Here is a 27,336-nt window from a genome sequence, read left to right on the forward strand (position 1 = left end):
CAACCACTGGACCACGGCACAGGACAGTTTAGCTTCCCAATGCACTAATTGCTCAGCCAGGCTGATTCAGACTTCTTTGTTTCCTTTGTTCAAGAAAGAACCACGTTTTTGTCTTCCGTAGAAATTCAACCTGCACATTTTGAGAGCCAAAATTTGTCACTGGGTAAGAGGAAACATTTGTTTCTTGCTGTGTTACCCCATAGATAACAGCAGCTGTGCAAAGCATCCCTCTGAAGATACGGTGCTGCTTGGAAGCAGATTTATCTGGCCAAGCCACAGCGTGCCAACAAGTCCCCCAAACCTCCCTTTCCTATAAAGCAGTTATCCTACGGCACGATGCCTTGTGGTTTAGGGGTAATTTAAAGTCTATATTTGGTTACGGCATGGCTCAGTCCCACTGTCCAGGTGAGCACTCCAGTGGTGGCTGGCTGTTGTACGGTGGTTGGGGTATCCCTATTTTAGAAGCAAACAGTGAAGCACTTTATTTTGCTTGTGTTTGACTCAGTTCTGGTTAAAGGTGAAGTGTGGCCAAGAAAGACCCAATACTTGGAAACAAACAAACAAAAAAAAAACGTAGGCAAAGGGGGAAGGGGGCATTATGAGAAGCCCCCCCCACCTCCTCCCTGCGTTGAGACCCATGGGAGTGTCACCGCGTGTATATACTGTAAATTATTTATTGAGAGAAACGCAAGTAAAGTTTGAGTTTTTTTGATAAGTGAGTGAGTCTCGTTTTGTTCCCGGTGTGTTGGAGGGTGCTGTTTGCCACCTGGGATGCAAATGCTGCCCCATTTCTGCATTCCCTGAAGGAGCTTTCTTCCATCTGTAACCCAAGGACCCTTTGAGAGCTGTCCTAAATTCTCTTAAGAAAGGGTTTTATTTATCTACAGCTACATGAGAAAAATAAAAAGGGGGTGGCGGAAGAAAATATAGATAATAAACTATTGGAGCTGAGCCTCGCTGGGAAAGGAGGCAATGGAGTCCAAGCAGGTACCATCACCCTTCCCCTGCTCACCCAGCAGCTGGGATGCACGCCCCGATGATCTCCCCTTTCTTGGCCATCGCTCCTGGCCCCCGTCGAGTCTGTTACTGCCCTCTAACGAGGGAAACCAAAACTACAATTTTTTTGTTCATTTTCCCTTTTTGAAAAGCTGAAGGACTCCTTGCCCCTGCAGCTGGCGTCAGGGAGATGCTGAGGCTGGGTGGGACACTGGCACCAACTGAAAACACACGTTACTTGGGCAAATCCCCTCAAAGACAGCCAGCACCTGAGATTTGAGACCCAACCTCCCCCTCCTTCAGAGCCCTGAAGAGCCAGCAGTTTTCGGAAAGAGCCAAACCCACTCCCTCTGCCACCACTTGCACCAGCTCAAAAGAGCTCAGCTTTAGCCAAACCTGCAAAATCATCTAAAAACTGCCCAGAGGATGCGGGGCTGGGGGTCTCCCTCGCTTGCTGCCTTGCCAGGACATCACCAATGGTCCCCTGCTCATCAGCCCTGGGTGGGGAGCGGGCAGCCAGAGCACTCCTGTGTCTCCTGGTGGGACAAAGTGCTGGATGTAAGGGGATGGTGACCCCAGAGCGACCGGGATGCCCCATCCTCATTAATCACGTGTGGCACTGCAGCTTCCCCAGGAGGTGAATGGGGAAGGCACGGGCCATGCAGGAACGTAGGGGCAGTGATGGCAGCAGTGACCCCATGGCATCTGAGAGGTTCAAATTGCTCTCCAAGTCATACTCCATGGCCGGTGAGGGTGCAGACCCAGCCTCTGCGGGCCGTCCCATCCCATCCCATCCCACCCCTCTGCCTGAAGCACATCGCCCTGCAGTAGATGACTGCTTAAGTGCCATAGCCTGGTGTCTCAGGTATGGTTTTAAGCCCTGTTTTGGCTGTGCCTGCCCATCCCCTGGCCTTAGACCAGAGCCTTGGCTGCTCCTGCCCCGCTGGGGGAGCGGGGACACTGCAGCCACCTGGCCTTCCTTCACACCCGGGTTTCTGGGAACAACCACAGCTGCAGAATATTGTTCACCAAAAAATGGCTTTTTGCTGGGAACCGGCTGCCCTCTAGAGGGTCTGCTCTGGCAAGGCCTAAAGCAAAAAGGGGGGGCTTCTCAGCCTCCCTGTCCCCTCACCGGGGTTGGCATGAGGCAGGGCTGGGGGTCCTGCTCCCCGCAGCTGCATGGTGGCTTGGCCGACCACCTTGGGCAATGGGTCCCCTCACCGAGACAAGCCAAAGCTCCAGCCTGCTCAATGCATACACAGCCCAGCCCTGGCCCTCGGCCCTGCCCAGCACCCTGGGGTGGCCACGGCGCCACATGGACCACGTCCTTATGGAGGAGATGCTCCGGCAGGACCAACTGGGCCTGCAGGGATGCAGAGGTTGCATCACGCCAAGGGGTCATTTCCCCATGGGCTTTGACGAGGACTCAGGATTTAACTGTTTGGAGCACAGTGCTGCAGAAATGGGCTGGCAGGGGGATGGCGGGCGGAGCGGTGCCGGGGAGCTGATGCTGATGCCCCCTGGCATCAGGGTGCCTGTATCCTTACCTGCCCCCACTGTTCTGGTTCCTCAGGCCTCTGCTTCTCCAGTTTTCCCATGGGTACCCCTGGATAAAAGATGGAGTCAGTGCTGAATTAAAAAGGTCACCTTCCTCTGGTAGATTCACACCGCTGTGCTCTGGGCAGGGACACCTGGACCAGCTCCCCGTAGTCCCCCAGCCGAGCCCCTCTCCCTGCCACAGCCCCACGGCTAACAGCCAGTCATTCTTTCCATTAGGAAATCCCATTTTTCAGGGGCACATAACTCAGCTGTGAAATTTCACTCTTGGCTGAAACTTGGCTCAGCAGCAGAGGGAAGGGCTGGACCCAGTGGCTACAGGTGTGAAAAGCCCTTTTTACAATGAGCTCTTATAACTTGGGAGAAACGGCTTCAATCCCTGCACCGTGTCTTGCTGTGTGGGCCTCAGTGTGAACGGGTGGGGGGTAAAGACCAAACCAAAGCAGCCCACAGGATGCCATCGCATCCCACCTGGGGAGGGGAGATGCACGTCCTGCCCCGGAGGGGCCAGGGATGGAGCAGAGAACCCCACCAATGCAGCGGGAGCAGCACTTCTCCTAGAGAAAGGGGAATTCTCCCCCCCAAAAAAGGGGTCAAAAAGAAGTTTACATACGCACAGAGATCCAGAAAAGATGGAGGTTGGATAAACGCATTGGTATGATCCCAGTGAAATCCTGGTGGAAACGGGCGAGGAAATGCACAGCTTCTCCTGATCGGGTGGAAATTCCCATCTGAAGGGGTTTCCAAGTCTCCATCACCACAGACTGCAAAACTATGTAAAACAGCCGAGAAGAACACGCTTATTCCTGCTCCGTGGAAACACCCATCCCAGCATGCCCATGGCTGGCAGGAAAGGGCCCTCTTGTCCCCTCTGATCCCCAGTTTTAGGTGCTCACCCCGTGCTTCCAGCAGAGCTGCCGCCGTACCGAGGGGCTGCGGGACCCCCCAGACACACCACGCGGGCACGGTTCTGAAAATCTCAGTAACACTTTTTAATATACAAGAATCAAAAGTACAGCAGTTTTACAATGTAGGAAAATTTAATACATACTATATAAACAACATATTTACATCAGAAATCACTAGGACAGTGGCATTTTTTCACAAATATAAATTAATATTAATTACTGTTTTTAGTCAACAGGTTTAAAAGTCCACATTTTTTACAGTAAGAGTCCTTCTCTCCCCGGAGGGGAGGTGGAGGTCGGGAGGAAACAGGTGAAAGCAGAATAGCATCTTTGTGTGGATCACTTAAACTGTTCACTTCAGAGAGCTGTTCGGTATCCACTTTGGTTGGGCATCGCATCGCCTGTCCACAGCGGGTTTTGGTCTGCAGGACTTCTGTCGTGTGAATTCACAACTTTACACCATTTCCAAAGGGGTCAGGCTGAAAAAACTTTTTTTTTTTTTTTTTTTTAAATAAAACCCCAGCAAGTTGCTACTTTTTCCTGCCAAGAGGCTAGAGGGAATCACACAGCTGGTTCAGAAGGAAAAGCTGTACCAGATGTTGACACAAACACCACAGTGAAGTTTATGGCTGTGGACCTGTCCCCTCTGATCCCACTCACATCCAAGTGACTGTGCCTGGTTATGGTCCCTGTTGAGGGGGCATAAAATACACGCTTGGGGGAAGGGAGGGGAGTGTGTGCTCAGGGAGGACTTTCTCCCAAATCTAATTCTCCAGCTTCATTAAAGCCAAACCCAGTGAAGACCCACCCACCACAAGTGAACAAAACTACGTGACTTCAGTATCAGGCTAACGTGACAGCGGGGACAGCTCTTCAGTGGGCATGGGTAAAGCTTTTGCTGTTGCACAAGAAGGAAACCCCAACCAACCTCATACCTGGAAGCCAGGACGAGCAGCAACACCCATATCCGGACCCAGAAGCAGCCTCTTGCTAGGGTTCAAAGTTTTCTTGCACCAGCTCTAACGCTGGTCTGGCCAGTATTGCCTTTTGCTACAAGTGTATGGCACAAACTTTCCATCACGATAGCACCGCTTGGTGAACAAAAAGAACAATTCTCTTTGCCCCTCTGAGGTTTCTTCCCTTTTCACATTAAAAGCTAATACCTCTGAAAAGAAAGGACCTCTTTGTTGAGCATCACAGCAAGCGCGCCTGCAATCACAGCTTCGTGAGGAACGCAGTGGAAACGCGCTACCTCAACACCTCCCGTCACCCGGCAGCTCCAAGGGGGACTGTGGAAGACTCGCCTTCACCTCCTCCCGCACAGGTAAACACAAGCGTAACACTTTTTTGGGGCAGCACAGCTTTGCCCGTACCGGTTCCCTGCTAAGGAAGCAAAATTGCCCTGCGTTTGGTGGAAATGTTGCAAAATAAAAACAAAAGGGGAGCAAAATGCTTCCCGTGTGTCCCGTTAAAATAGCGGGCTCGGAAAGGAGTGGGTGACAGCAGTGGGTTTCACGGGACGCTCTGCATCGAGCGGGGACACGGGGGCATTAGTGTCGGTTTGGGTGCGCCTTCCAAGGCGCAGGCTGGAGTCGGGAAGCCAGCCCTGGACACCCGTCTCCCTTCAGTCTTTCGGGGAAAGGACATCACAGCTTATTAGGGTCAGATACTGGCATCTTAACAGGAGGCTTGGCTTCTGTCCCCCACCCAAGAGAGGAGTCTGTAGCAGCCTGGTCTTTAATACTGAGCTCCGGGAGGTGACGCATCCCCAGACACCACGCTCTGGGCAGCCCGGCTGTCGGGGAGAGCTTTGTAGGCTCCAGGGATGTGACGGTATGAACGAGGACCTAGGACCTGAAAACTAATCACCCACACTACTTCTGGCCAGCAGTCATGCAGGGTGTGCAACCCCTCCCACCACACCACAGCTGGACACCACGGCTGGACACCGTGCTGCATCGTAGGCTGTGTCTCGAATACTTGGAAGAGTGTTTGCTCCGAAGTCCACTGAGCTGGGCTGCAGACTCCTCTTTTCCCTCTGCCATGCTGGGCTCTTAGCACACTTGCTGCGAGGATTTTTAAGGACCCAGTCCTGAATTCCTCATTCTCTCCCTGCTCACTTAGGTGCCAAGTCCCCAGGCATGTTTCAAATTTTGACAGACAGAAGGTCATTTGGTGCAGGTACTTTTAGCAATTCAGCGTTACCGCTGACTGCTGGAACAGTGGCAGGAAGGTGACCGTTCAGTTACCAGTCCATTCCTATTTAACTCTGCTCTTCCATCCCTTACCCTTTGGGTGCAGTAAAGGTTTGTGATCACCATTTTGCAAAGCGCAGAGAGAAATGACTTGCCCAAAGACTAGAGCACTTCAGTGACAGGGAGATGAGGAGCTTCAGGATCCCCAGATGCCCCGAGCTGTCCTTCGACCTTGCAGCTCCCAGGCAGCATCTGTATTAGCTCCTAGGCCATCCAAGCTGTCCATGTCAGAAAAGAAGAGGAGTTTTGTTATTAATTCCTGAGCCCTGTCCACTGGGAAATACTGTTCTCACCCCAATTTCTTCCCTACTGGTTAGCAGTGAAATCAACCTTTGCTAAGGAAGTCTGGGTTTGGTTTTTTTTTCCCCCCCACATATCCCAAAGCCTCCCAGAGTCAAGATTTGCCAGTTCCAGCCCTGAGGTGGGAGGAGGATGCCCCGCACCGCTTCTGTTGCAGGGGACATAACAGCGCTCAAAGCAGAGCCAGTTTCTTGAAATGGATAAAGACAGGAAAATGATAATATGGCCAGAGAAGTGATGGATTGTCACCAGCATGGCTCCAGCTCCTTTGGAGTCACTCTGCAGGGACGTCGAGTCCCTCTTTCAACCTAGCTTGGCCATGGAGGGACCCTCCTGACCCTCCTCGAGTGTCCTCCCATTGCCCTGTGCTGGTTACACACGAAGCCCAGCCCAACCAGTTTATCCCCAATCCCAAAGCAGCATCTGTCACGTAACATCAAGTCAGAGCAGGCACACAGCCTTCTGCACAATCCTAAGCAGCATCTATTCGCCTTCTCGGTTTGGGGAAACACTGGCTGGGGAAAATTCCCTTGGGTCCATCGGACTGGGGAAAACAAAAACAAAACAAAGAATGAGGCAGCAAGGCTGGTTCCAGCATTCAATGGTAGAACAGGGGAAAGGAAACGGGAATCCAAACCAGAACAGAGAGCTAGGGAAAAATCTTCCTCCACCTGCTCCCCCAAAATCCTCCTTGACCCAGCAAGATGATAGCAGCATGTTCAGAGTTTCTGGTTGCTGGCTTGGAGAAACCAGCCGCTGTTGCATCAAACCAAGTATTTCAGACGTGCGCTTTCCCCCTCTCAGTCACTTTATGTTTTCCTAATGTTCCAGTTATAATCTGGATTGTTTTTCTGTTCTAACGACCTATCCAGAGGTGACCTGTGATCGAGAGGCGACTTGGAATCGTGGGGGGATTTCTGAGAGGGGGGTGAGCGAGGGTCCGACACTGCAGGGTGAGGTGGAGGGAGAGGCTGTTTGTAATCTCCCGATTTGTCTGTGTGGAAGGACCGGTAGTGGTCCGAAGGTCCTTGGCCATGGTATCCCATGGGTGGCCTGTGATCAGACATCCGTCGGAAATCCTGCTGGTGGTAGTTCTGAGGCCTGAACTCATCGGATCGTCGACGCTTGGAATCGTGGTGGTGCCTGCAGAGAGAAAACAAATGCATGGAGATCAGCTCCCCACGGAAAGCCCGGCCACCACGGCCGGGGGCATCGTTGCAAACTCCTCCCAGCCTTTCTGAGACGAAAGGGAATTACCTGTCGTAATAATCTCGGTGGCCTCTGTGGTCTCGGTCACTGTTGTACTGTTCGTATGGCCTCTTGCGGGAAAGGTTATTTGGTCTGTAGTTCCCAGAGCTCCGGTGGGGCTCCCCACGAGATCGACGATCCCCATAGTGGTGGTCCTTGTACCAGTGCTGCTCATACTGGTGATGCCGCTCCCCACCCCACATTTGGTTGCTGTTGCCACCATAGTTGAACTTCCGATCCCTCTGCCACTCTCCTCGGTCTGCAACGAGGAAAGCACCATTAAGTGTCTTTTGTACTTTAGTTTAAGCCCATTACTTTGATGAATTCTCAAAAAAAATGATAACTATTGCTGAGCCCCTTTAACTTTCTCCTTCCTAAACTGTGCAGGCCCTATTTTATTCTTTGAATTCCTTATTCTTGGAATTCCTTTATCATTATTCTAGCAAATCTTATTCTGTCCTGTTCTTACAGTCTTGTTATCACTGTATCATCATGTTTTCTAGTCCAGCAATAAGTACAGTGATAATATATGTTCCAATCCACCACCTTTAAACCTGACCAGCCACAAGTCCCAGAAGGATTTGGGTCCAAGAGCAAACAGCTATTAGGTTAGAAGGGATGGTTTCTCCTGGCTTGCCAGCACTCACCTGTGTTGCTGAAATGTCTCTTGTTTGGATGGCCGTAGTTGTCACGTGGGTGCCCGTGCATCTGCTGCTGGGTGTGGGAAGGGGGCAGGTGGATCTTCTGGGAATGAGGATTGTGAGGCACGTGAGACTGGGACATCACAGAATCGCGGCTGGAGCCTGAAGGCTCTGGGCGGAACGGCTTCTTCATGCTGGACATGTCCTCCTTCTTCTTTTGTTCCTGCAAGGTGCAAGAGAGGGTTACAGCTCAACTGCTCTTCCACCCAAAGATCCAGACTATGCAAACAAGGGCCTCGTCTGTCAGGCTCTGCATTTGACTGGAGACTCCCCATGCTGTGGGCCACCCACCTCTTCCTGAGGGCTTTGTGAACTGACTGTGCCCAAGTGTGGTATGAACGGCAATGGTACAAGCGTGGTGGAGGACAGGCGCAGTTCTGCCCCATGGAGCTCTGCTTCTACACCCTATCTCTACAGGGCAGAATTCCCAGGCTTCTCACTCACAAAATCATCTCAATACAACGTGCCACACCAAGCAAGGGTCTGAACAGCCAAGATAAAGTGACTGGTGTTGTCAGGTGAGAGGAGAAATCCCATATGAAACAGGAAGCAAACGCAACCAGGACTGTTTATATGCTAAGAAAATGTCAACAACAATAAAGAAAGCCCATGATAAGAGACAGAAAGTATCGAAACAGACAGAAAGTGCAACAGGTTTTAAAGACAGCAACTGGAGGGAAGGCACTTCAGATCTCACCTCCTCTTCCTGCGATCTTTTCTTATGAGCCATCTTGTAGAGTTTGTGCAGTTTTCTGGCATCAAATTCTGTGAATTTTGACACAAATATCCATAGGTTCCTAGAAGGACATGAACATTTTCTGTTAATTGCTTTCAAACCAACATCAAATCGGTTCCACCCTCTCTGGAAAACAGTCCCAACCCAGCTCAGGATGGGATGATCGGGAGAGTTGGAACCAAGTTCTTCAAAGTAAAATAAAGAGGTTTGCACTGGTTTATTTAAACTAGCTCTGAAATCAATTTAAATGAAACCAGCGTAACTTGCAGACAAAACCCTCACCTGAGATGGGTCATGGACAGAGTGGACCTCAGAACACAAGACTTCACAGGTTAGGTAAGAGGCAAATGGCACACTCATCCACATAAAACCCAGCAGCCTCTGACTACCATTTTTAAATATCATAGACCAGCCTAAGAAAATAAAACTATCCAGCCTAAGAAAAAAAAGAAGATCCCTCACCTTCTCCACAGCTTGATATGATCCTGGTCAGTGTAGGCTTTAAGGCACTCAGAGATGCGGTCCCCAATTTTTAGGAGGCAGTTGCGTGTGTGCTCCAGCTGCTCTTGAACCGTCAGTCCCTTATCAGGTTTATCAAGTTGCTTCAGCGCTTTTTTCACTGGTCTCATCCTTTCCTTGCACTTGAAAAAGCAATAGAGAGCAGAAAGTGATTCGTTTGGCCCAGGGCTCTACACTGTTCCCTTGTTAATCAGACAAAGCTGGAGGAAGCTCATTAGCATGAGATGTTAGCTTTATCTGACCATTAGGCAAGGAGAAATCAGCTATGAAAACAGCAGTGTTAGACATGCTGCAGAAAATAAGCAGGAAGATACAGGAGTTTCCCCATCTCCACTGTCCCCCCCCTTTTAGAGGGAAACAATTTGCTTTGCAAACGGTAACCGCACACAGTCTGCTCTTGCACTGACCCCACGGAAGCGTAACCGAGCACCGACGGGCTGAACCAACAGCCCCAGCTGAATGAGTGCTCACTCAATAGCCTCCTCTCCATCCCCATCTGTGGTCATTTTAATCATTCTCTTTTACCAAAACAGGAAGACAGGAGATGAAAGCACCATCTTTTCCGGCTGTGTGCACCAACACTGTGCACAGACAGTACATCAGACAGGTTTCTACTGCCTGACTGGACCTTTCATGCACCACAGAGGGAAAGTTAAAGAAAAAACAGACAAAAATAACATAGGAACTGCAGGGAGTACACAGATTTTAATTGAGAGAACTGTTTTTAAAAACTGGTATTTCAGTGTTTCCCTGTGCAAGTCAGGCCACGGAGAGTCTGTCATGACAACTTTTACTAAAAGGCTAATTTTACAACAAGCTCTTGCAGCAAACATGCTCTTGCAGGCATGTTTGCTGCAAGAGCTTTTACACAGCAAGGGAAGTGCCTACAACTCAGAGTACTCCATATGTCCTACAGCCGTACAAAATCACCCTTAAAACTCTCCTGTATTTCCCTGTCCCAGTGGCTCCTTGGCTTCTACAGGGGAGACTGTGACATAAGGCTGAAGGGTCTTCTGTAATCTAGGGCTGTCAAAAGAGTGGTGGGAACTCAGCAGCTGAAGAAGAGAGCCCTTCTGCATGCTCTGTCGACATGCTGCCCTCCTCTGCCCTGGCTGGCATCCCTGGTAGAGGGAGGGGATAACATGCACTCACGCAAAGCCGAATTTTGAAGAGGGTTATCTGAACCCTTTAACAGGGCAATTGCTTGGTGAGAATCGGGAGCTGGAAGAGCTTTGAAGTTTCTTCCAGTTGAAGTGCCATTTACAGCAGCCAGTTGGTAGGCACAGAGGAGGCTGGTGGACAACTCTCGTACAGGGTTGTTCTGCCATGCTCTCAGACCAGCCAAACAAAATCACTGTGGGGCACTACGAGGGGGCTCACACCCTGACACCTAAACCATGTCCTTGGATAACGTGCAAGCAAACCCCGGCTGCTTTTTCTGTGTTCTCTGCCACTGCCCTCCCATCTTACCCAGGAAAATACTCACTATGCTGAACGTTTCTTGGTCCAGATCATCGTCCTCGTCTTCTCCAATGGGGATCGGCTCACTCCCTGCTGTAATGTGGACAGGACCTTGCGATCTCTTCCCTTTACTTCCAGATTTGGCTTCACTGCTTTTAGGCTTTACAAGGACAAATTACACACATCACATGATGAGCCAGACTGCAGGATCCCAAGTGATCCAACTAACAACCTCCACACTATTGTTACTGGCAGTTGTTAAATCCCGGGCACTGCTCCTACAACTTTCCTCCCAAGATCTCAAACTGTTTAGCTGCAATGCCTCTATTTAGCTTTACGTCATCCCTGAGGGAGTAGAGAGAAATCAGAGCCAACATTTTGGACATGAATATGACGTTCATACACAGGGAGAGAAAAACCAACATTGAAGACTTGGAAAAGAAGTTAAGCTAAAGCATATATGTCCCTTGCAAAGGACAGAGCTTAGAGTAGTCTCATGTCTATAGGATCTGCAACTTCATGTGATGTCACTGGTCCTCAGATCTTCTGGAAAGCAACCGCAAACCATGGCCTGCTAGTGTAAATTTTGAATTACATGACTTATCTGCAGTCAAAGCCCTTTAGAGTCAAAGTCATACCAAAAATGGCTGGAAAGCAAACTTTCCCCTACATATGCAACAAAGCTTCTTGGTTTGCACTCGTGACCTCAGTGTCAAAGCACACTGGGCATGCAGTACATACCTGTTCCTTGGACAGGTACTTCAGGTCATTATTACAGAAGCTTTTACCCCCCCTTCCAATTTGAATCCAGCCTCAGGGCAGTGGTACCCAAAATTCAAGGGACATTTTAGTCCACAACATACCATTGATGTTGAAACACTCATTCTCGTGAGTCCTGAACAGTGACAAGGACAACTTACAGTCTTGATGGTGCGGACAGTTGGGTTATTTGGGGTGAGTTTAAATTAGAGGGTAATACAGACAAGGAGCTGCCAACCCTGTGATAAATCACAGCTGAACAGAACTTTGATCTGAGTGCTCCAGGCTCTTTCCCCCTTTCTTCCTTAACATCAGCTATCCGGCCATATCACTGTCACGGGGACAGCTGTACTTTAAAAGCAGTCTTCCTTTTTGCTCACATTCCAGTGAGCTTTAGGATATATTGTCTTTTCTACTTTTTATTGCAATTCTTCACAATAAGAATTCAGGAGGGGTGAAAAAGGGATACCTTGTCACCCCACAGTGCTTCATTAATGTCTCTTCACAGAGGGCCTTTATTGAATCATAAGCTTGCCCTTCTGCTCCGAGACTTTCCTGTCTCTTAATCTGCTCCTGACAGTACCACATACCTTCTCTTTCTTGTCTTTTGTCTTCTTTTTCTCTTTATCGCTTTCCTTTTCTTTCTTAGTGGTTGTCTGTTTTTCCTTGTTCTCTTTGTTCTCTTTCTTCTTCTGTTTCTTCTTCACTGGGCTCTTTTCCAAGCCATCCTCCTAGAAAATCAGTCACAGCACAAAGTTGGAGTCCCTCACCTCACGTACACTTTCTTCCATAAAACTCACATCCTTGAAAGGCAAGCAGTTTTTGAGGCCCATCCAAATTTGCCCTCACACCTCTTTAACCAGACAGCAAGCCCTGCTTAACCAGCTGCAGTCCACCCAACCATTGACAAAAGGGAATATAAAAATAAGACAAGCCCCAATCTGTATGTAGCTGGCAAACTGTAGATAAGCACTGCTTTCCTATGCCAGCTGTGCTCCAGAACGCTCAGCCCCTAAGGTAGATACTGATCAGCACTTGAACAAAAAGCCTTAGACTGCAAGCCAAACCACTCAAAGACAGAAGTTTTTTTAAGCAACAGCATGACCTTGGTAAACTCCAGCTTCATCGCTGGCTGACGTACTGAAAAGGAGAGAGAAACAATTCTTCTCTCTCTCTCTCCTTTATAAGGGCAACAGAGTTTGTCCTGAAACAACCTTTCCTCCAAGTCAATGTATGGATGTGTGTGGCCATTCCAGGATCCCCCAAAACACTTAAAGCACTAACCTAAACGAGCGGGTGGGAAAGGTCCTTCTTTCACCCCAACAGCTGTATATACGTGTTTGCGAGAGTGCCAGTCTCCCGTGGGAACGCACTCTGCAGTGCCCCCCGACTCCGCAGGGCGTTTGCTAGGGGTGCTTCTCAAGGTGAGTTTCTGCAGTAACAGCAGAGCTCTAGGAAACCTGGAAAAGCGGTTATCCACCAAGTTGACTCACCTTGACTTCACCTTCTTCTGACTGGTTGTCTGAGTGCCGAGGAGAGGAGAGTTCATTCCCATGCTCATCTTTGACTTTGGGAGCCTTGTTCTCTTTCTTTACTCGTGGTTTCCTCTTCTTTAGTTTGCCCTGGTGAAAACACAGAACAAGTCAGGGCAAGCAAATAGCTACAGCTGCTTCCTGGGGACATACCCCATCTCCTGAACATCTCACAAACAGCCACAGGTCCTGCAGGGTGGCAGGAAGCCTGACGAGCCTGAGTCCTTCAGTAAGTGTAATAATTAATTACTCGTCCCTTACTAATTATCATTTCAGTATCACAATGCAATCAGACAAGTTCATATTCTTTCACGTAGACGATGTTCAGTGACCTGGGAACACAGGCTGTCTCCTGCCATCAGCCAACCACTCATCCTGAAACCCCCAGAACCAAGCAGCCACATCTCACCTCTTCCCCATCTTTCATGTTTTCTTTCTTGTCCAGATCTTTCTTCAGCAGTTTCAGTAGATAATCAACTCGGGTCTGAAGCTGTTTTCCCTGAGGTTTCTTATCTGTCTCAACAGGTAGAATCTTTGATAAAGAAGAAAAAAAAAATAAAACACCCACATGCATCTATCAAACCTTGGAAAAAAAAAAGATACACACATGCTAGCAGCAGTCCTTCCAGGCCCAGCAAAGGGTTGGAGATGTTGCACCTTCTGGAGGAACAAGAAGGTTCAATCATTTCTTCCAACTCCTACACAGAGTCTAGCCAAAAGCAAAGCCCCTACCAAGCATCCCTCCCCTTGGCCTTTTGCAGAAGTGAAAGGACCCCCAGGCAGCTCTCTAGATTATTTACAATCTTTTGTAAATGTGCAAAAAGAAAAAAACCAAAACCTTTGCAAAATATATTTGGGACCTTGCATTGCAAAACTGAGTCTTGTCTCCTTGGCGTATCAGATTTGTCTGTGACAGCCTTGTCACAGCAGGCTGGCCTTCTTTGGTATCCTGAGACATTGCTACAGCAATGACAGAGATGCAGAATTTTTAGCAGAAAACAAGGCTGCAAGGTGTCATTCTGTGGAGGAAGTATCTCAGCTTGCCAACTACGGTTACCTTCATACTTCATTGAAAATTGGGTGGCGTTTTTCAGGCAATTCCATCGTACAATGCCTTTCTGAACTTTATGTAGGAGGGCTCTCAGCCACAGTCTGATCTTTGCTAAAAACACTAGCGGGGATGTCATGGGAATGCAGTTTATTGGCAGCAAAGCTGGTGTAGAGAGTCTCGATGTTCCTCAGCCCTGTGTTGCAGTTCATTCTCCTTCCATTGTGCTGACACAACAGATGGCGGCTTATTTTTAACCTGGATCGTTTCAACATGGCCCCCATAAACAGTTCTTATGGGAATGACTGAGGAAGAGAGGAACTAGATGGAGGCTTTCCAGCTGGCTTTGCTGCCATAGCCAGTCGTGTAACTATACCCTCAAAGCTAACACAGACCAGTCTTGACATAAGCAGTGTCAAATCTGTGAAAAATTATTTCCACACAGAAATTCAGACTCAGCTTCTTGTGAGATGCTCAAGGAAATATCAAGTCACAATTATGCAATGCACTCTCTATACTGTGCATGTAACCACATATGTCAGCATTACCGTTTTCTTCCTGCATCATTTCAGTGTGGTTCATATGGTACCGTTCAGAGAAAATTTACTGCTAATCAAACAACACAACTCGGCTTTCCATCAAGCATGCAACATTCCATGGAGGTCACTGTTTTCCTCATTATTATTTATTATTATTTTTGGAGTGGTTACAAACATAAACATCTGTTTCTGGAGTAAATCAAACGTGTTCTCAATGAACACTGCAGTGGACCCAATGCAAGCAACAAGCAAAGCGACCTACCTTATCAGATAACTTCAATTCTGGATCTGTTTTAATTAGCTCCCAGTTTCCATAACCATGCTCGTAAATTCCCACTAACAAGCGAGAATCCTCCTCCACTCCCCAGTCTACATCAAAATGGGCAGCTTTGACACGGCATGTCAGGCGGTACCTGAAGGCATTTCAAACATGAGCTACTTTTAGTGCTGCAGAGGATAAAGCAAATCCATGTATCTAGGCTATTCTCCTTCCACTACAAAATCCAAATTCCATGAGCCTCTTTCTGTATTGCCTACTTAGCCCAACTCACTTCTTCCTTTCCTCTGGGTCCGTGGGAATGGATTTATGTAGCATTTCAAACTCCTCTTCATGCTGGATGATGGATTTCACGTTGACTTGGACACCAGAAATCTTGATGGTAGGACCTCTTCTTTTTCCAGGTCCTTTCCCTGCTCAACAATAAAACACAGCAACTAAGTGAACTCTTACAGAAAGCAGTGCCTCTGTAAAAATATCTGGACACACAGAGATCAAGACCTTGCCCACAACCTCTTATTTAAATATAAGGCTGTCTGCTAAAGACAGGCCGAAAGTATTTTTTTTTTTTCCATTAACTCACACGGTCTGCAATCCAAGCACCTCCCAAGTATCACTTTCTTAAAAACACATCTAAATACACTGGAGCTGTTGCTTCGATAGTTTAGTTCAGCTGCAACAGGCAGAAACCCAGCAGGAAATCCAGCCCAGACCCCTGTATCTCCAAACCAACAGCACAGAACAGCCATACAGAGAGTGGTTGATGAAACCAGCTCTGGGAAGTGCCAACTGTGGATCCAGCTTTACCATGGAATACACAGCACCAGTTTGATTCCCAGTCCCAGGAGCAGTTAAAATATGATCTGCTTTGCCTTGTGGCCCAGCATTAAATAAGGTGATGACTTCAGCCTCTCCCCATGAAAACTCATGTTCAGCAGAAGCCAACAAATGGCGTTTTCCAGTCTGAGCAGCAGACTCAGGGGTTTCTCTGTTGGTGAGAGCTGCCTACCAGAGATGGGATAGTTTAAGTGTGCGCTTGTTCTTTGCTTTTAAGTCGCCATGTGGCATGCCTCCCCGTCCAGAATGGTTTCCTCACCAGCTCTATGGATCACGCCCAAAACCATCATAACAGCAGCACACAACCCTCTTGCTTACCTTCACTTGGATTTTCTTTCAGCTGCTCCTCATATTCTTGCATTGCTGACACACAGCTATTGTGGATGAGCTCCCCTAACCGTTTCAGATCAGCCACAGACTTATCTACCAGCTCAGCATCCCGGGCAATGCACTCCAGCCTGGGAAAGGGGAAAAAAAAGAATTGCAAGTTTTGTTTTTGATACAGCGTTATCTGCTCCCAGTCACTTCCTGAGCAATCGTTTCATAGCTTTTAGTAGTCAATGCTGTGTATGCATGAATGTACGAAACCTTCACGAGTAGAGCTCATGCAGGAAACAACACAGTTTTAGTCTTTGTGTAGGTCTAACAACTGCAGCACAGTGCTGATGTAGTATAACTGATCCAATCCTTTGAATTATTTAGTATTAAAGCAAAAGTGAGAACTGTCTCTCTGGAGCACAACAGGCACCCCCTGTGGCTGTCCAGTGTTCCTTCATGCCTTCCCAGTTCCATATTAACTACATTTGATGGTCAGAAGCTGCCATCTGCTGTCCCTTTTCCTGGCTGAAGTTAGTAATGTCAAGGCCCATACACAAGCCTTATGTTTCACAATAGAAGAGTACAACCAGCTGAAAATACGCAGTCATTTCTCATACAGTACATGCTGGGATCCCTGCCTCAGCTCTGAGACCCCATCAAGGGCTACAGCTTGCCAGACCCAGCAGACGTGCCCACCTCGCTCCCTCCCTCGCGTATGCCGGGGCACGGCACCCCTGCAGGGCTCTGCAGACCCACACTGGAGGACGGTGCGTGCCTCTCCCCGCTTCCCTTCAGGAGGGAAATAGCAGCGAGAGAAAGATGCTCTGAATTCAGTCTTGAAACTAATATGTATGGAGAAGTTTGGCAAGCGTTTTGGGTATCATTTGCTGTTCAGACAGCTGCTCTCTCTCCCTTCTAGGCAGAGTGGAAACGCCCCAAGGGCCAGACTCTGCCAGCAGGATGATGCTGTGTACAGCCCAGCACCACGACTGCTCTAGCTGCTTTTTGGCCAGCGTTCACCAGTGCCCATCAACTGAGACACAAGGGACTGTATGGCAGTGCTGGAGTTACTGATCACACGACAGCAAGGATTTGTGCTGTCCATGGAGGTTGTATCAAACACCCATCGCAATCTGTGCATGGCAAACACAACGTCCCCCCAAGATAACCCTCTGGAGCAGGGCCAGGTTGGGACTTACCGTTCTAGAGGGAGTCCAAACTTCTTGTAAGCCTTGATAAACCTAAGCAAAAAAAAAAAAAAAAACAAAAAAAAAACCAGAAACTAAACCAACTGCCATAAAAAGTGGGTGCAGTATCACAAATACGCTTGAATACATTAATTGCAGCCTGCCATGTTATCAACCTTGCATTCCACGCTGATTAACTAAACATCACTAAGGACTGGGAAGTCTAATCCATTATCCCCCACAAAGAGCTTTGTGACCTTGGCTGGAGAAGAACACAACATTGTTATGAACGTTGGATGCTTCACAGATGAAGGGAACAAAAAAAAAAGTCATAACTGTAGCGTAAAAAAAAATTGAAAGAAGGCATTGGCTCACACCATGTTGGTAATTATTAACCTCATTTTTCCAAGGAGAAAAGAGGCATTAAATCAATGTCATTAGTAATTCTAACGCTCAGGCTATAAGTGTAACAACCCATCACAGAAGAGCCAAATGTGGTGCAATCCATTACAGAGGTTTGCAGACAAGGATTGCTATTTATTTTTATGTCTTGTTTTTATTGTGAAAAATCACTGCCATGGCTAACACACAACTTCAGGGCAGGAGTCAGACACCATTGCTGCAACTGAACAGTGTCTTGAGCTGGGAGCAGGCCCAATGGCTTCAACTACGGATTGTTTTTAAAGTGAGTTAATTTTTTCCTTTCTTTTTTTCATCTTGTGCTCTTTCAGCTTCTTTCTGCTACATCACAATAACCTAACCAGCTGCTATAGTTCACATCACACCACCTCCTTCCTTCTCTGTGGTTTCAGGCTGGATATGGGGCAGCTACCACAATCTGAAAAGTCTGACCATCTCCTGTTTAAAAATACGTCAACTCAGACACAGAGATAGAGTCAAGGCAAACTCACAACCCCATCTTTGGCTGAACATCTGGGCAGAGCCCCAAGACAAAAGATCTTTGGGAAAGGCTCAAGAGTTAGAAGATATGAGAAGAAAATAATGCTCTGGAATTCAGCCCCCAACTGACTTTCAGGGACACAGTGCAGAAGAGGATACACAACCGCTGGGATCATCAGGACAAGTGCTTCTCATGGGGTTATTTTCCCAGAGCCTGCCTTTCACTTAAAGCTTAAATCAGCAGGACTACTGCCAAAAAAGTGTCAGGAAGGTCAGAGTCCTTGGCTTCTTCAGCTCTGTGTCTTATGTCACCTAAGACCTCACGCGTTATAAGGAATAGCTCAATCCACTTGGCCCAGGAGAGGCAGTTACAACAAGGATTAATTTTAGGAAGGTACTAGCTTCACTGCAGCCTGACTAAAGACAGGCCAGTCCATTTTGCACAGACCTGTGTGTTAAGGTCATCAGCTGGGAGCAAACTGAATCATACAAAGGTGCAGAAGCTGGCCCTGTGAATCAGCTCCACCTAAACCACTGACATGCTCACGGGTGAACACCTCCCAGATTTTCTCCACCTGCATGGGATTTCTGCATTTGTTTTCTGTATTGTCTCTTGTGCTCAGCACTGACCTCCTGATTTCAGCATCAGTAAATCCTTCCACAGTATCTTTTCTAACACTTCGAGGACGCCCCCTGCGCTTTGGTCTCTTCTCGTCGTCGGTATCATCAGTCTCGCTTTCTGATCCAGATGATCTCTGAAGCCTTCTCTTAGTTTCTGCATCTGATTCACTGTCATTTGTCTGAGCCTGTATGTACCAGAAAAACAGCAGTACAGTTAACAACTGCTAATCTGCCAACCTTTTCTGTCCCTCCCATGCACTCGCACTATTTCACATTCAGACTGTAAAATGCCTCGGCATATCCTCCTGAAGACGCAAAAGTCCACATAATCAACCCAGAGAGGCTGCACACTTTTGCAGCTTCTAGCTAGCTAAGGCTCTGGTGGCCATCCTCCCTTTAGAGCCTTCTAGCCAGCAGTTTCACAATTGCATTTTGATTTACTATCATAAGATACATTAAAACACATCGATTACCGTGGTTTTGTGCCACAGCCCCCTTAGGCTGTTTTGAAAACCATGACTCCTCAGAAATTAATCTGGAATCATCCAATATGAATTATCCTTCTCCCTAGTTTTCACTTTAATGTTCTTCCCCATCTTATCTCAGTTCATAACCCCTTAAAGTCCCATATCCCAGAAGAGTTTCCTTGCATAGTCTGCTTTCTGTTGGATTGGGGTAGATCCCATCACCTAAAAAAGAACTTGGGACAACACTATCTCTTACCTGAAAGAGCCGCATTTAGGCAAGAGTCTCCCAGGGAGCTAAAGAGCCCAAGAAAAAGAAACAGCCAGAAAATGGCATAAACCACAGTAAAATCTGCATTGTACAGTTGGATATCTTGCCCTGTGCTCACTACAGGCTCTCTTTATTTTGTCTGCTAACTGCGTTACAAACCGTGAGCCCAATGCATGATGCCAACAAGAAGTCAATGTGCTACCTCTGTGCTTTACTCCTACCTAACTTTGGAGGAGGGAAAGAAGCACTCAGATGGCAAGAAGGCTTCCCTTGAGCATTGCCTTTGCCAGCTCTCGCCTCCTGCCTCTCAGCTCCTCGAGATGGGCCGTACCTTTTTAGTCGAGCTCCGGATTCGAGGCAGCATGTAGATTTCCTCCAATTCTTTCTGCCTTTCTTCCTCCTCCACCTTTTTCCTCTGCTCCTCTGGAATGATATCATCCCAGTCCTTCTGGGACCGCTCGTCCAGCTCTGTCTCTTCCTCCTCCATGGTCGCAAAGTTGGCCACCTTTTATAATCAAAGGAACACTTTCAGAAATTCCCTCCCTTGGCAGGAATACCCCAGAGCTGTCTGCAAAGCCTCGACTCCTTCCCCATAGGAATTTTGCCAACATTTCCATAACTACTTCGTAATTGATCCTTATGTCACCACATTCTTTGCCACATCTTTGGGCTAACAGCTTTTGAGGAAGTACGTGCAGTTTAAAAAGTACTGCTGAGTCTCTGTAAGTTCTTGGCTTTGTTTCCAAATTTGGTAAATTCTGCATTTTATTCACAGCCTTCAAAACCACTTACTTGAAATTAATACCTATGTATCTCCCCAGCTACCAAACCCAGACAACCCCTCAGCAAACTGCTTTGTACAGGTCACCTCTCACCGGGCCTGATTTGTCCTGTCTGTTCCTGACCTTACCACCGTGGCAAGATGTGGGGAGTCACATTCTCGGCACCCCACTACAGAGCCAGGGGGTCCGTACCTTGAACTGGGAGAGGAGCTCGTCGGTGGCACTGGTGGACACTTCATTCTCTCGTGTTTCAGCCAGACGCAAAATCTCATCAATGTCCATCTCCTACCAGTCAGAAAGAAAGAGTGATAAAGCGGAGGGTGCCAAGCACAGCAGGAAATAAGAGGCTTTGAGAACAGACTCGTGGGGTGCAATAGCGAAACACACACTGTGCTGATATGAGCTAAATAAAGTGCAAATATCTGCAGGGTGTCATCACCAAGGGCAGGGATGAACTATCTCAAGCGATACAAAACAGTATAAATAAGGGTGATAGGAAGGAAGAAAAGGAACACCAAGGCTGAGCAGCAGGGAAAATTTCTAGACGGTGAGATATATGAACTGTGGACTGTTCCCTCAGGGGAAGCTCTGCTGGTCGGACCATTAAGAGAATTGGTCAAAGCACTAATACTGAACTGCCAAGCAATGCTGTGCTGAGGCAGGAGAGAGCAACCTATTCAACTTCACTGTGCTGACTCCCGCCTCTCGATGAGAACAACCAAAAAAGGATGCTGAAGAGGTGCTCAGAGAAGGCAGGGAGAGGAGCTTTCAGCAGGCTGTGCTGTAACTAGCTAATGAATCCTCAGGAGCCAAGGGACTCTCTTGGTGACCATTACTATCTAACCCCTGACAACAAGGGTCTTCTCAACCCCCAATTCCCCAGCCCCAGAGCTCTCTTCCTTCAGCCTCTCTGGACTCACACGTGCCCTTACTCACCGACCTGCTCTCATGCACAGGGCAAGTACAAACAGGGAGCAAACACACAACCCCCCATACAGACCTGCAGAGGACTACAAACAGCTAATACGATTTCAATTTCAAACTACCTGAGGCTCTGACTCTTCCCCTTCAAGCTCCTTGAAGAGATCTTCAGCTCCGAACTTCAGAATAGCTGTCAGCTCCTCTTTGTTGAAAGGATTTGAGCTGCAAGAAGAAATGAGAAGGAAAACGTGTTTTGAGCTGTTAAGTCAGCACTGCTACAGCACAAAACCATACCGAAGTTTTTCCTAATTAGAGCAAGAAGTAAGTTTTCTACCCAGTGCTATAAAAAGCCTTTTTATTCAGTCCCTCATCTCTTTCCTGCTCTAGCATGGACAACTACTGTAAAGGGAACAATCTCCATCTACTGGGGGGGAAATGGGGAGAGTCTGAGGTCACTGTCAAACAGCAGCTCTTCCACCACCAGGTTTCCTCAGACCAGGATGATCTCAAGAGGAAAACAGAAGGAAAAACAGGTAACGCATTAAAACTAGTTTCCCATTTCCGATTGTTTTTATCCTGTATGTCCAAATTAATGGTTGCATGAGCCAAATCAGTGGATGCTCCCATTATTTACTAGCCTTCTGCCCTGTACCCTATCTGAAGGTGGTTATGCCACACGCTATACCAGACATCTCTGCCTCCTGACACAATCACTTACTTGGATCGCCCAGAGTTGTTGTCCAGAACAGTCCGGCCAGTGGTGTCCATACGCTGGATCACCAAATGATCCAGCACCATCTTCTTCTTGGCCCTCTCAATGATCTCCTCCTCTACCGTACCCTTTGTGACCAGGCGGTAAATATTCACCTGAAGGGCAAGAAAAGACCGGAGCTATTTCCTGGACCTGAACATGCTCTGCTGACACAGTGGTTTTGCAGGAGACTAGTCTGCTGCCATGGTGCCTTCATGCACAGATGTGTCTTTTTAGACTAAAACCCATCACATACTTTTTACATCTCGAAGAGGATCAGCTAAAATCAGGCTGGTTAACACAGTTCCTGCAGCATGATTAAGCACAGATTAAAAGTCTTCTGAAACAATCACTCTAAAACCAAACTAGCAACAAACTTTTCACATATCTAATAAAACCCTCGTAAAGGTGGATGTTCTACTTTCCAAGTTTTTCAGGGCAAGAAAGAACAGAGTCCACCAGGCTGAGAAGTGTGATGCCACAGGCTGGGTTCTTGGTTTTGAACCATGCCCGGATCCAAAGCCAATAGAAAGACCTGGCATCTGGCAAATTTGGGCTGATTTTTTGTTTCCTGGATTTTAAATGAGCTTCCCTTGAGTTGGCAGTACCCTCTGTAGTCAGGACTAGGGGCAAAAAGACCGTATTTGCAGAAGCTCTGGTGAGGTGGGAGCCTATTTAGATGCACACACCAAAGCCACAGAGAAAATGACCCAGGTAACTCTTCCAACCTGCTTCTTTTGTCCAATCCGGTGAGCCCGAGCCTGAGCCTGAAGATCATTTTGGGGGTTCCAGTCCGAGTCAAAGATAACAACAGTATCAGCAGAGGCCAAATTAATTCCCAGCCCTCCAGCTCGTGTTGACAACAAGAAACAGAAGTCCTGGGGGGGGGTGAAAAAAAAGGCATCCATGAGTTATGTGGACATAAAATAGCAATGGTGACTTCAAAGCTATGCAAGGAAAACAGAGGGAAGGCTCTGTTGCACCCATGCTTCTTAAGAAAGCAGAAAAGGGATTTCCTTCCCACACAGGCTAAGTACCACTGCTCTTTAAGCCGAGGCACCAAGTGAGGTGGTGCTGGCAGGGGTGAAAGGTGTGCTGTTCCAGGAAGGGCCCAGCACACATAATTATGGGATGGCAACACAAACAGCTCAGGGCAAGGGCACCTTGGAGTCACTTTTGAAGATTGGATGGTGGGACCACGCTGCCCATCAGACTCGTACAAAGGCAGCAGGCAAACACGTGCTTTTTGTTGCCTGTAGCCTGCTGGGGGTGAGATCAGCAGCAAACACAGGCTGTTTGAGTCACTGCCCAAGGGCACAGGATGCCAGGTTAGAGCCAGGATGCCTGAGCCCCTATGGATGCCCCCAGGAGAGGGGAAAGGGCAGCTCCTATGGGCATAACCCGCCGGCACTGCTGTCTCCTCCTCACTTTTATTTGTTAACTTTCTCATTACCACGAAGCACCTAGCTGTGTCTCCCTGTGTCAGCCAAGAATCCCAGTCCAGTCCAGGCTTCTGGAGTGAGGAAAGGTATTTCTCACAGCTGAGCTGACTGTGGCACAAAACAAGTGCCTTGCACCAGTCACTGTGAGTCAGCAAGCCCAGACGAGAGGCTTGAGATGCCCTCTCCTATTACGCTGGAGACTTTCACCTCCAACACCAGACTCCACTACCTGCCAACACTTAAAATCCCCCTTTTGCCTCTGCCATTTCATATCCAAAACCAGTTTCCGACTGGAGGAAACATTTAGCAACCATCTCATTCCGCAGACCATGGGGAGAGAATTGCTAAATTCTAGCTCTTTCCAGCCTCTTGGGGACTTTCTGGAGATGTGATGTGCCACCCTGTTCTTTGGATGTGGGAGATTTAAAATAAGCAATATGGCCAGTTGCAAAACATGCTATATCTGTGTCTTTAAAAGTATCTGGGGTCCTGTAAAAAGAAATGAACTGCACGAATCCCCCTCTTGGCAGTCACAGCCCGTGGCTCAGCCACAGATGCCCACTGCTCGGGCAGCCCACCCGGACCCTCCCGAGGCAGGACAGCCCCAGCCACGGTACCTCGGAGCCGTCAGCGTTGAAGTGGTCCAGCGCCTGCTTTCGGATCTCCCCTTTGATCGAGCCGTCCAAGCGCTGGAAAAATCAACAATAATGATAAAAGAAAGAAGGTAAAGGAGCCCTGAGAAACTGCTGCACCCAAGTTCTGGGAGCCCTACAGCCCCCCTTCCCTGCCTGCAGCATTTAATCATTAAAAATAACCGCCAATTAAAACCAACTGCTCTGCCGTAGCCCGCGGTGTCGCGAGGGCGGGAGGGGGGTACGCTCGGGCAGCAGTCACACAGCGGGTGACACTGCAGCTCCTGTTACAGGCTCCCCGCCAGGGTCTCTGTGCTTGCTGTCCTCTCACAGGACGAAGGCCAAAGCAGGGGCCTGTCAGAGGAGGTGTTTTGCAGAGATGGGGCTGCACTGAAGCGAAGGGACTTCCCAGTTCCCTCCAGTGTAATCCAGCAAGTGTGACCTGTAATCCCAGCCACCAGCCTCTGGGAAACTCAGTGACTCCCATTGCCCAGGCTCCCTTAGCATTTTCTTGAGTTTTCAAGTGAACCCCACTGTTTTCCATGCTGTTTCTCACCTGAAAAGGGTAGTGTTTGATAGTCAGGTACTCTGCCAAGATGTCCAGCATCCTCACCATCTGGGAGAAGATCAGCACTCTGTTGCCTCTCTCCCGCAGCCTGGTCAGCAGCTTGTCCAAGAGAATTAGCTTTCCACTGCTCCTGATCAGAGACTGAAGAAGTAACCGTCATTCCAGCTGATGCTTTCCAACTTACCCTTATGTACATTACACAGAGACATGCAGAGATCTGGTTCTTTTGGGGTCATGCTTCTCCCATACACCTCTAATCAAATCATCTGGATTTACACAGCAGAGGCCATGCACAAAATTAATCATCCAAGATAGACCTTATATGGCATGCACCTCCCTCTCTAGATGGCCACAAAACTTTGCCTACAGTGAAAGGGGAGGGCAGGCAGGAGGTTCAGTGGCTCAGCTGTGAGGACTATTTCTAATGTAGAAGCAGCAGAAGCTGCTTCACCAGATCTTCTCTTGGTGAGAGGACAAAAGAAAGGGTAAAGTTAAGGAAAAACAATGGTAACCAAAGACACTGCCCACCTGCAGTGTCTCAAGGCCATTCTCTCTCTCGTTTTCCTCCGGAGGTTTGATAAGGTAGCAGTGGTTGCAGCACTTTTTCAACTCCATCACAATGTTCAGGAAACCAGATGTGCTCCCCCTCGTTCCCTTTGAAAGAGCTTTGTAGTTTCTTGTCAAGATCCACCTGCAGGCAGGAAACAAAAAGTCCAGATGATTTCACAGTGCAGACTGGGCATGCTGGAGCCTGGGAGGAATAAAACCTTCAGGGACATCTTTTTCAGGCACCAGTCTACTCCCCTCTCTCCATCTCTCTTCACTTCTTCTACAGGATACTGCTGTTTCCTCACTAGAAACCCTGATCTTACTTTCCTCTTGATATTATTACAGTTTAACATTGAACAGCACCACAGTTTTGTGGGATGCTTTACCCCCCAAAAAAACCATTGCCGCCTGTCCTGCAAAACAGGCCAGCTGCGCTATATCACACTAAAAAAAAAAAGCATCTCCAGACTACTACAGAAGAAAAGGTACTGCAAGACCCTACCTCAGATTCCCACTGGGAAGCCCCTGCTGCTACAGGTGACGGCTGTCACACTGCATTCTGAAGGACAAAGTATACTGAAACATATTCCCAAGGCATATAGAAAGATGCGCCCATTTCTACTGGCACTCCCAGTAACTTAACAAATTACTTACTTGTAATACTGTTTCTGCAAAGCAGACATTTCCACGCGAAGGATCTGCTCCACTTTAGCTGGCAAAGATTTCTCCACATCCTTCTTCACTCTGCGTAGGAGAAACGGCTCCAGGACTTTGTGAAGGCTCTGGTAGCCATTCTCTCTACCTTTTCCATGATCCTCTTCAAAATCCTCCCAGAACTCAAATCTAGCAACAGAAATGAGGAGCAGAGAGGGGTCAGAATACCTCCATACCAAACATCATCTACTGGATGTGCTCCCATTGCGCAACAATATAGGAGATGATCAGTTTGATGGACATACAGCAGAGGACAGAAGGTTCACTCTGCTCTGGCTAACTAAACAGACTGGTGGTAAAGTTGGAAGCTCTCTGGGCTTAGGTGCCTTCCTAACATCTTATCTTAGAGCTCCACACTGACTCCCAGGACCCCAAAATCCCTGGTTTCCCAGTATTCTGCTCTGCTGTCTCCTGCTGGCGTTCACCTGGCAGCAGTTTCTGAACCTTCCACAGTGCCCTCCCCTAGGCAGGGCTTTGAGAACTGGACTACGTTTTACACTGCTCTGAAGACTTTTTTGGATTGCTGCTCCCTCCAACAGCTCCGCTGAAATGCAGAGATCTGCTCTTCTCCTCCACTTGGGAGACCTCAAATCTTTCCTTTGCTCTTTCTGTGATCCAGCAAAAAGAATTTGGGGGACAGCTCTTTTTGCAGTCAAACATAATTTCGGTGAGCCTTGGGGCTTGCTTGTCTTAGCCAATTTTGTTTTAAAGAAAACAAAACATTTGTTATAATGCGGACACGTGAACAATCGGCTAGACAGCACCGTCCTTGAGCAATACTCCCAGAGACTGCCATAAAATGGTTTGAAAAAAAAATGAACCGCAATGTCCTGGAAACCTCAGAAATGGTTGAGATGATTGCTTAAAACAAGTTTAGCTTTTTAGAGATGGCTCTAAGACAGCAGACAGATTTGAAAGACATGTATTAGGTTTCCCCATTCAATTTGCTGCCAGAAATACTCCTTGCGTGAAGTCATTTAACCTCTGATTTTCCCCACCAATGCCTGTTCCCCTTTCATTGCTCTAACTCCACTGAGTTTAATTCAGGAATTTAATTCAGGAATTTCTGCCATTCTGCACTCCCTCAAGTCTATTTAACAGACAAGAATGGACACAGAGGTATTTTTTGAAGGACAAAAAGCAGACTTACTTCTCCGGCATGATGAAATGGAGCAGGGACCAGAGCTCTTTGAGTGAATTTTGAAGCGGGGTGCCGGTGATCAGCAGCCTGTGGTTGGACTTGAAATCAATCAACGTTTTGTACAGCAGAGAGTCATCATTTTTCAACCGATGAGCTTCATCCACGCCTAGAAAGGCCCAGTTAATACTTCCCAAAACAGCCTGGAGGAAAAGAAATAAAAAAAAAAAACAGGCCCCAAGGAGACGCTGGGTCAGAGAAGCCCCACCACCTTGCACATGCCTCTCTCTCCATGGCCAGAGAGCACTGCAGCGTGTGCTTTCCAGGGTGTCCTGCCCCAGACCTAGACTAGCTTTGCCTCCCCAGAAAGGAAAGGTGAAAGTTAGCCATGCTGTATAGCATTCC

General features: G+C 48.0%; 1 protein-coding gene across 7 annotated transcripts in view; it reads right to left on the reverse strand.

Moving 5' to 3' along the window:
- Positions 1 to 3,592: 3,592 nt before the first annotated feature.
- CHD2 (chromodomain helicase DNA binding protein 2) overlaps positions 3,593 to 27,336 on the reverse strand; it is a 70,069-nt gene continuing 46,325 nt past the window's right edge. For 6 of the 7 annotated variants that reach the window (XM_035890586.1, XM_035890585.1, XM_009635065.2 and 3 more), the window contains 24 exons: positions 26,944 to 27,134; positions 25,734 to 25,922; positions 25,059 to 25,221; positions 24,519 to 24,671; positions 23,948 to 24,019; positions 22,617 to 22,766; positions 21,856 to 22,004; positions 21,263 to 21,359; positions 20,409 to 20,501; positions 19,766 to 19,939; positions 18,709 to 18,884; positions 17,191 to 17,232; positions 15,992 to 16,131; positions 15,111 to 15,249; positions 14,822 to 14,972; positions 13,382 to 13,504; positions 12,934 to 13,062; positions 12,031 to 12,171; positions 10,707 to 10,841; positions 9,164 to 9,342; positions 8,663 to 8,762; positions 7,912 to 8,128; positions 7,274 to 7,523; positions 3,594 to 7,159 (listed from right to left, as the gene is read on the reverse strand). In XM_035890586.1, the coding sequence (XP_035746479.1) occupies positions 6,826 to 7,159; positions 7,274 to 7,523; positions 7,912 to 8,128; positions 8,663 to 8,762; positions 9,164 to 9,342; positions 10,707 to 10,841; positions 12,031 to 12,171; positions 12,934 to 13,062; positions 13,382 to 13,504; positions 14,822 to 14,972; positions 15,111 to 15,249; positions 15,992 to 16,131; positions 17,191 to 17,232; positions 18,709 to 18,884; positions 19,766 to 19,939; positions 20,409 to 20,501; positions 21,263 to 21,359; positions 21,856 to 22,004; positions 22,617 to 22,766; positions 23,948 to 24,019; positions 24,519 to 24,671; positions 25,059 to 25,221; positions 25,734 to 25,922; positions 26,944 to 27,134 (3,687 nt within the window). In that variant the 3' untranslated portion in view covers positions 3,594 to 6,825. Of the gene's footprint in view, positions 7,160 to 7,273; positions 7,524 to 7,911; positions 8,129 to 8,662; positions 8,763 to 9,163; positions 9,343 to 10,706; positions 10,842 to 12,030; positions 12,172 to 12,933; positions 13,063 to 13,381; positions 13,505 to 14,821; positions 14,973 to 15,110; positions 15,250 to 15,991; positions 16,132 to 17,190; positions 17,233 to 18,708; positions 18,885 to 19,765; positions 19,940 to 20,408; positions 20,502 to 21,262; positions 21,360 to 21,855; positions 22,005 to 22,616; positions 22,767 to 23,947; positions 24,020 to 24,518; positions 24,672 to 25,058; positions 25,222 to 25,733; positions 25,923 to 26,943; positions 27,135 to 27,336 lie in introns of all 7 variants that reach the window. The other variant, XM_035890587.1, reaches the window with a different exon arrangement.

This window comes from Egretta garzetta, unplaced genomic scaffold (assembly GCF_000687185.1).
Source record: "Egretta garzetta isolate BGI_Z169 unplaced genomic scaffold, ASM68718v1 scaffold322, whole genome shotgun sequence".
NCBI classification, from domain to species: Eukaryota; Metazoa; Chordata; class Aves; order Pelecaniformes; family Ardeidae; genus Egretta; species Egretta garzetta.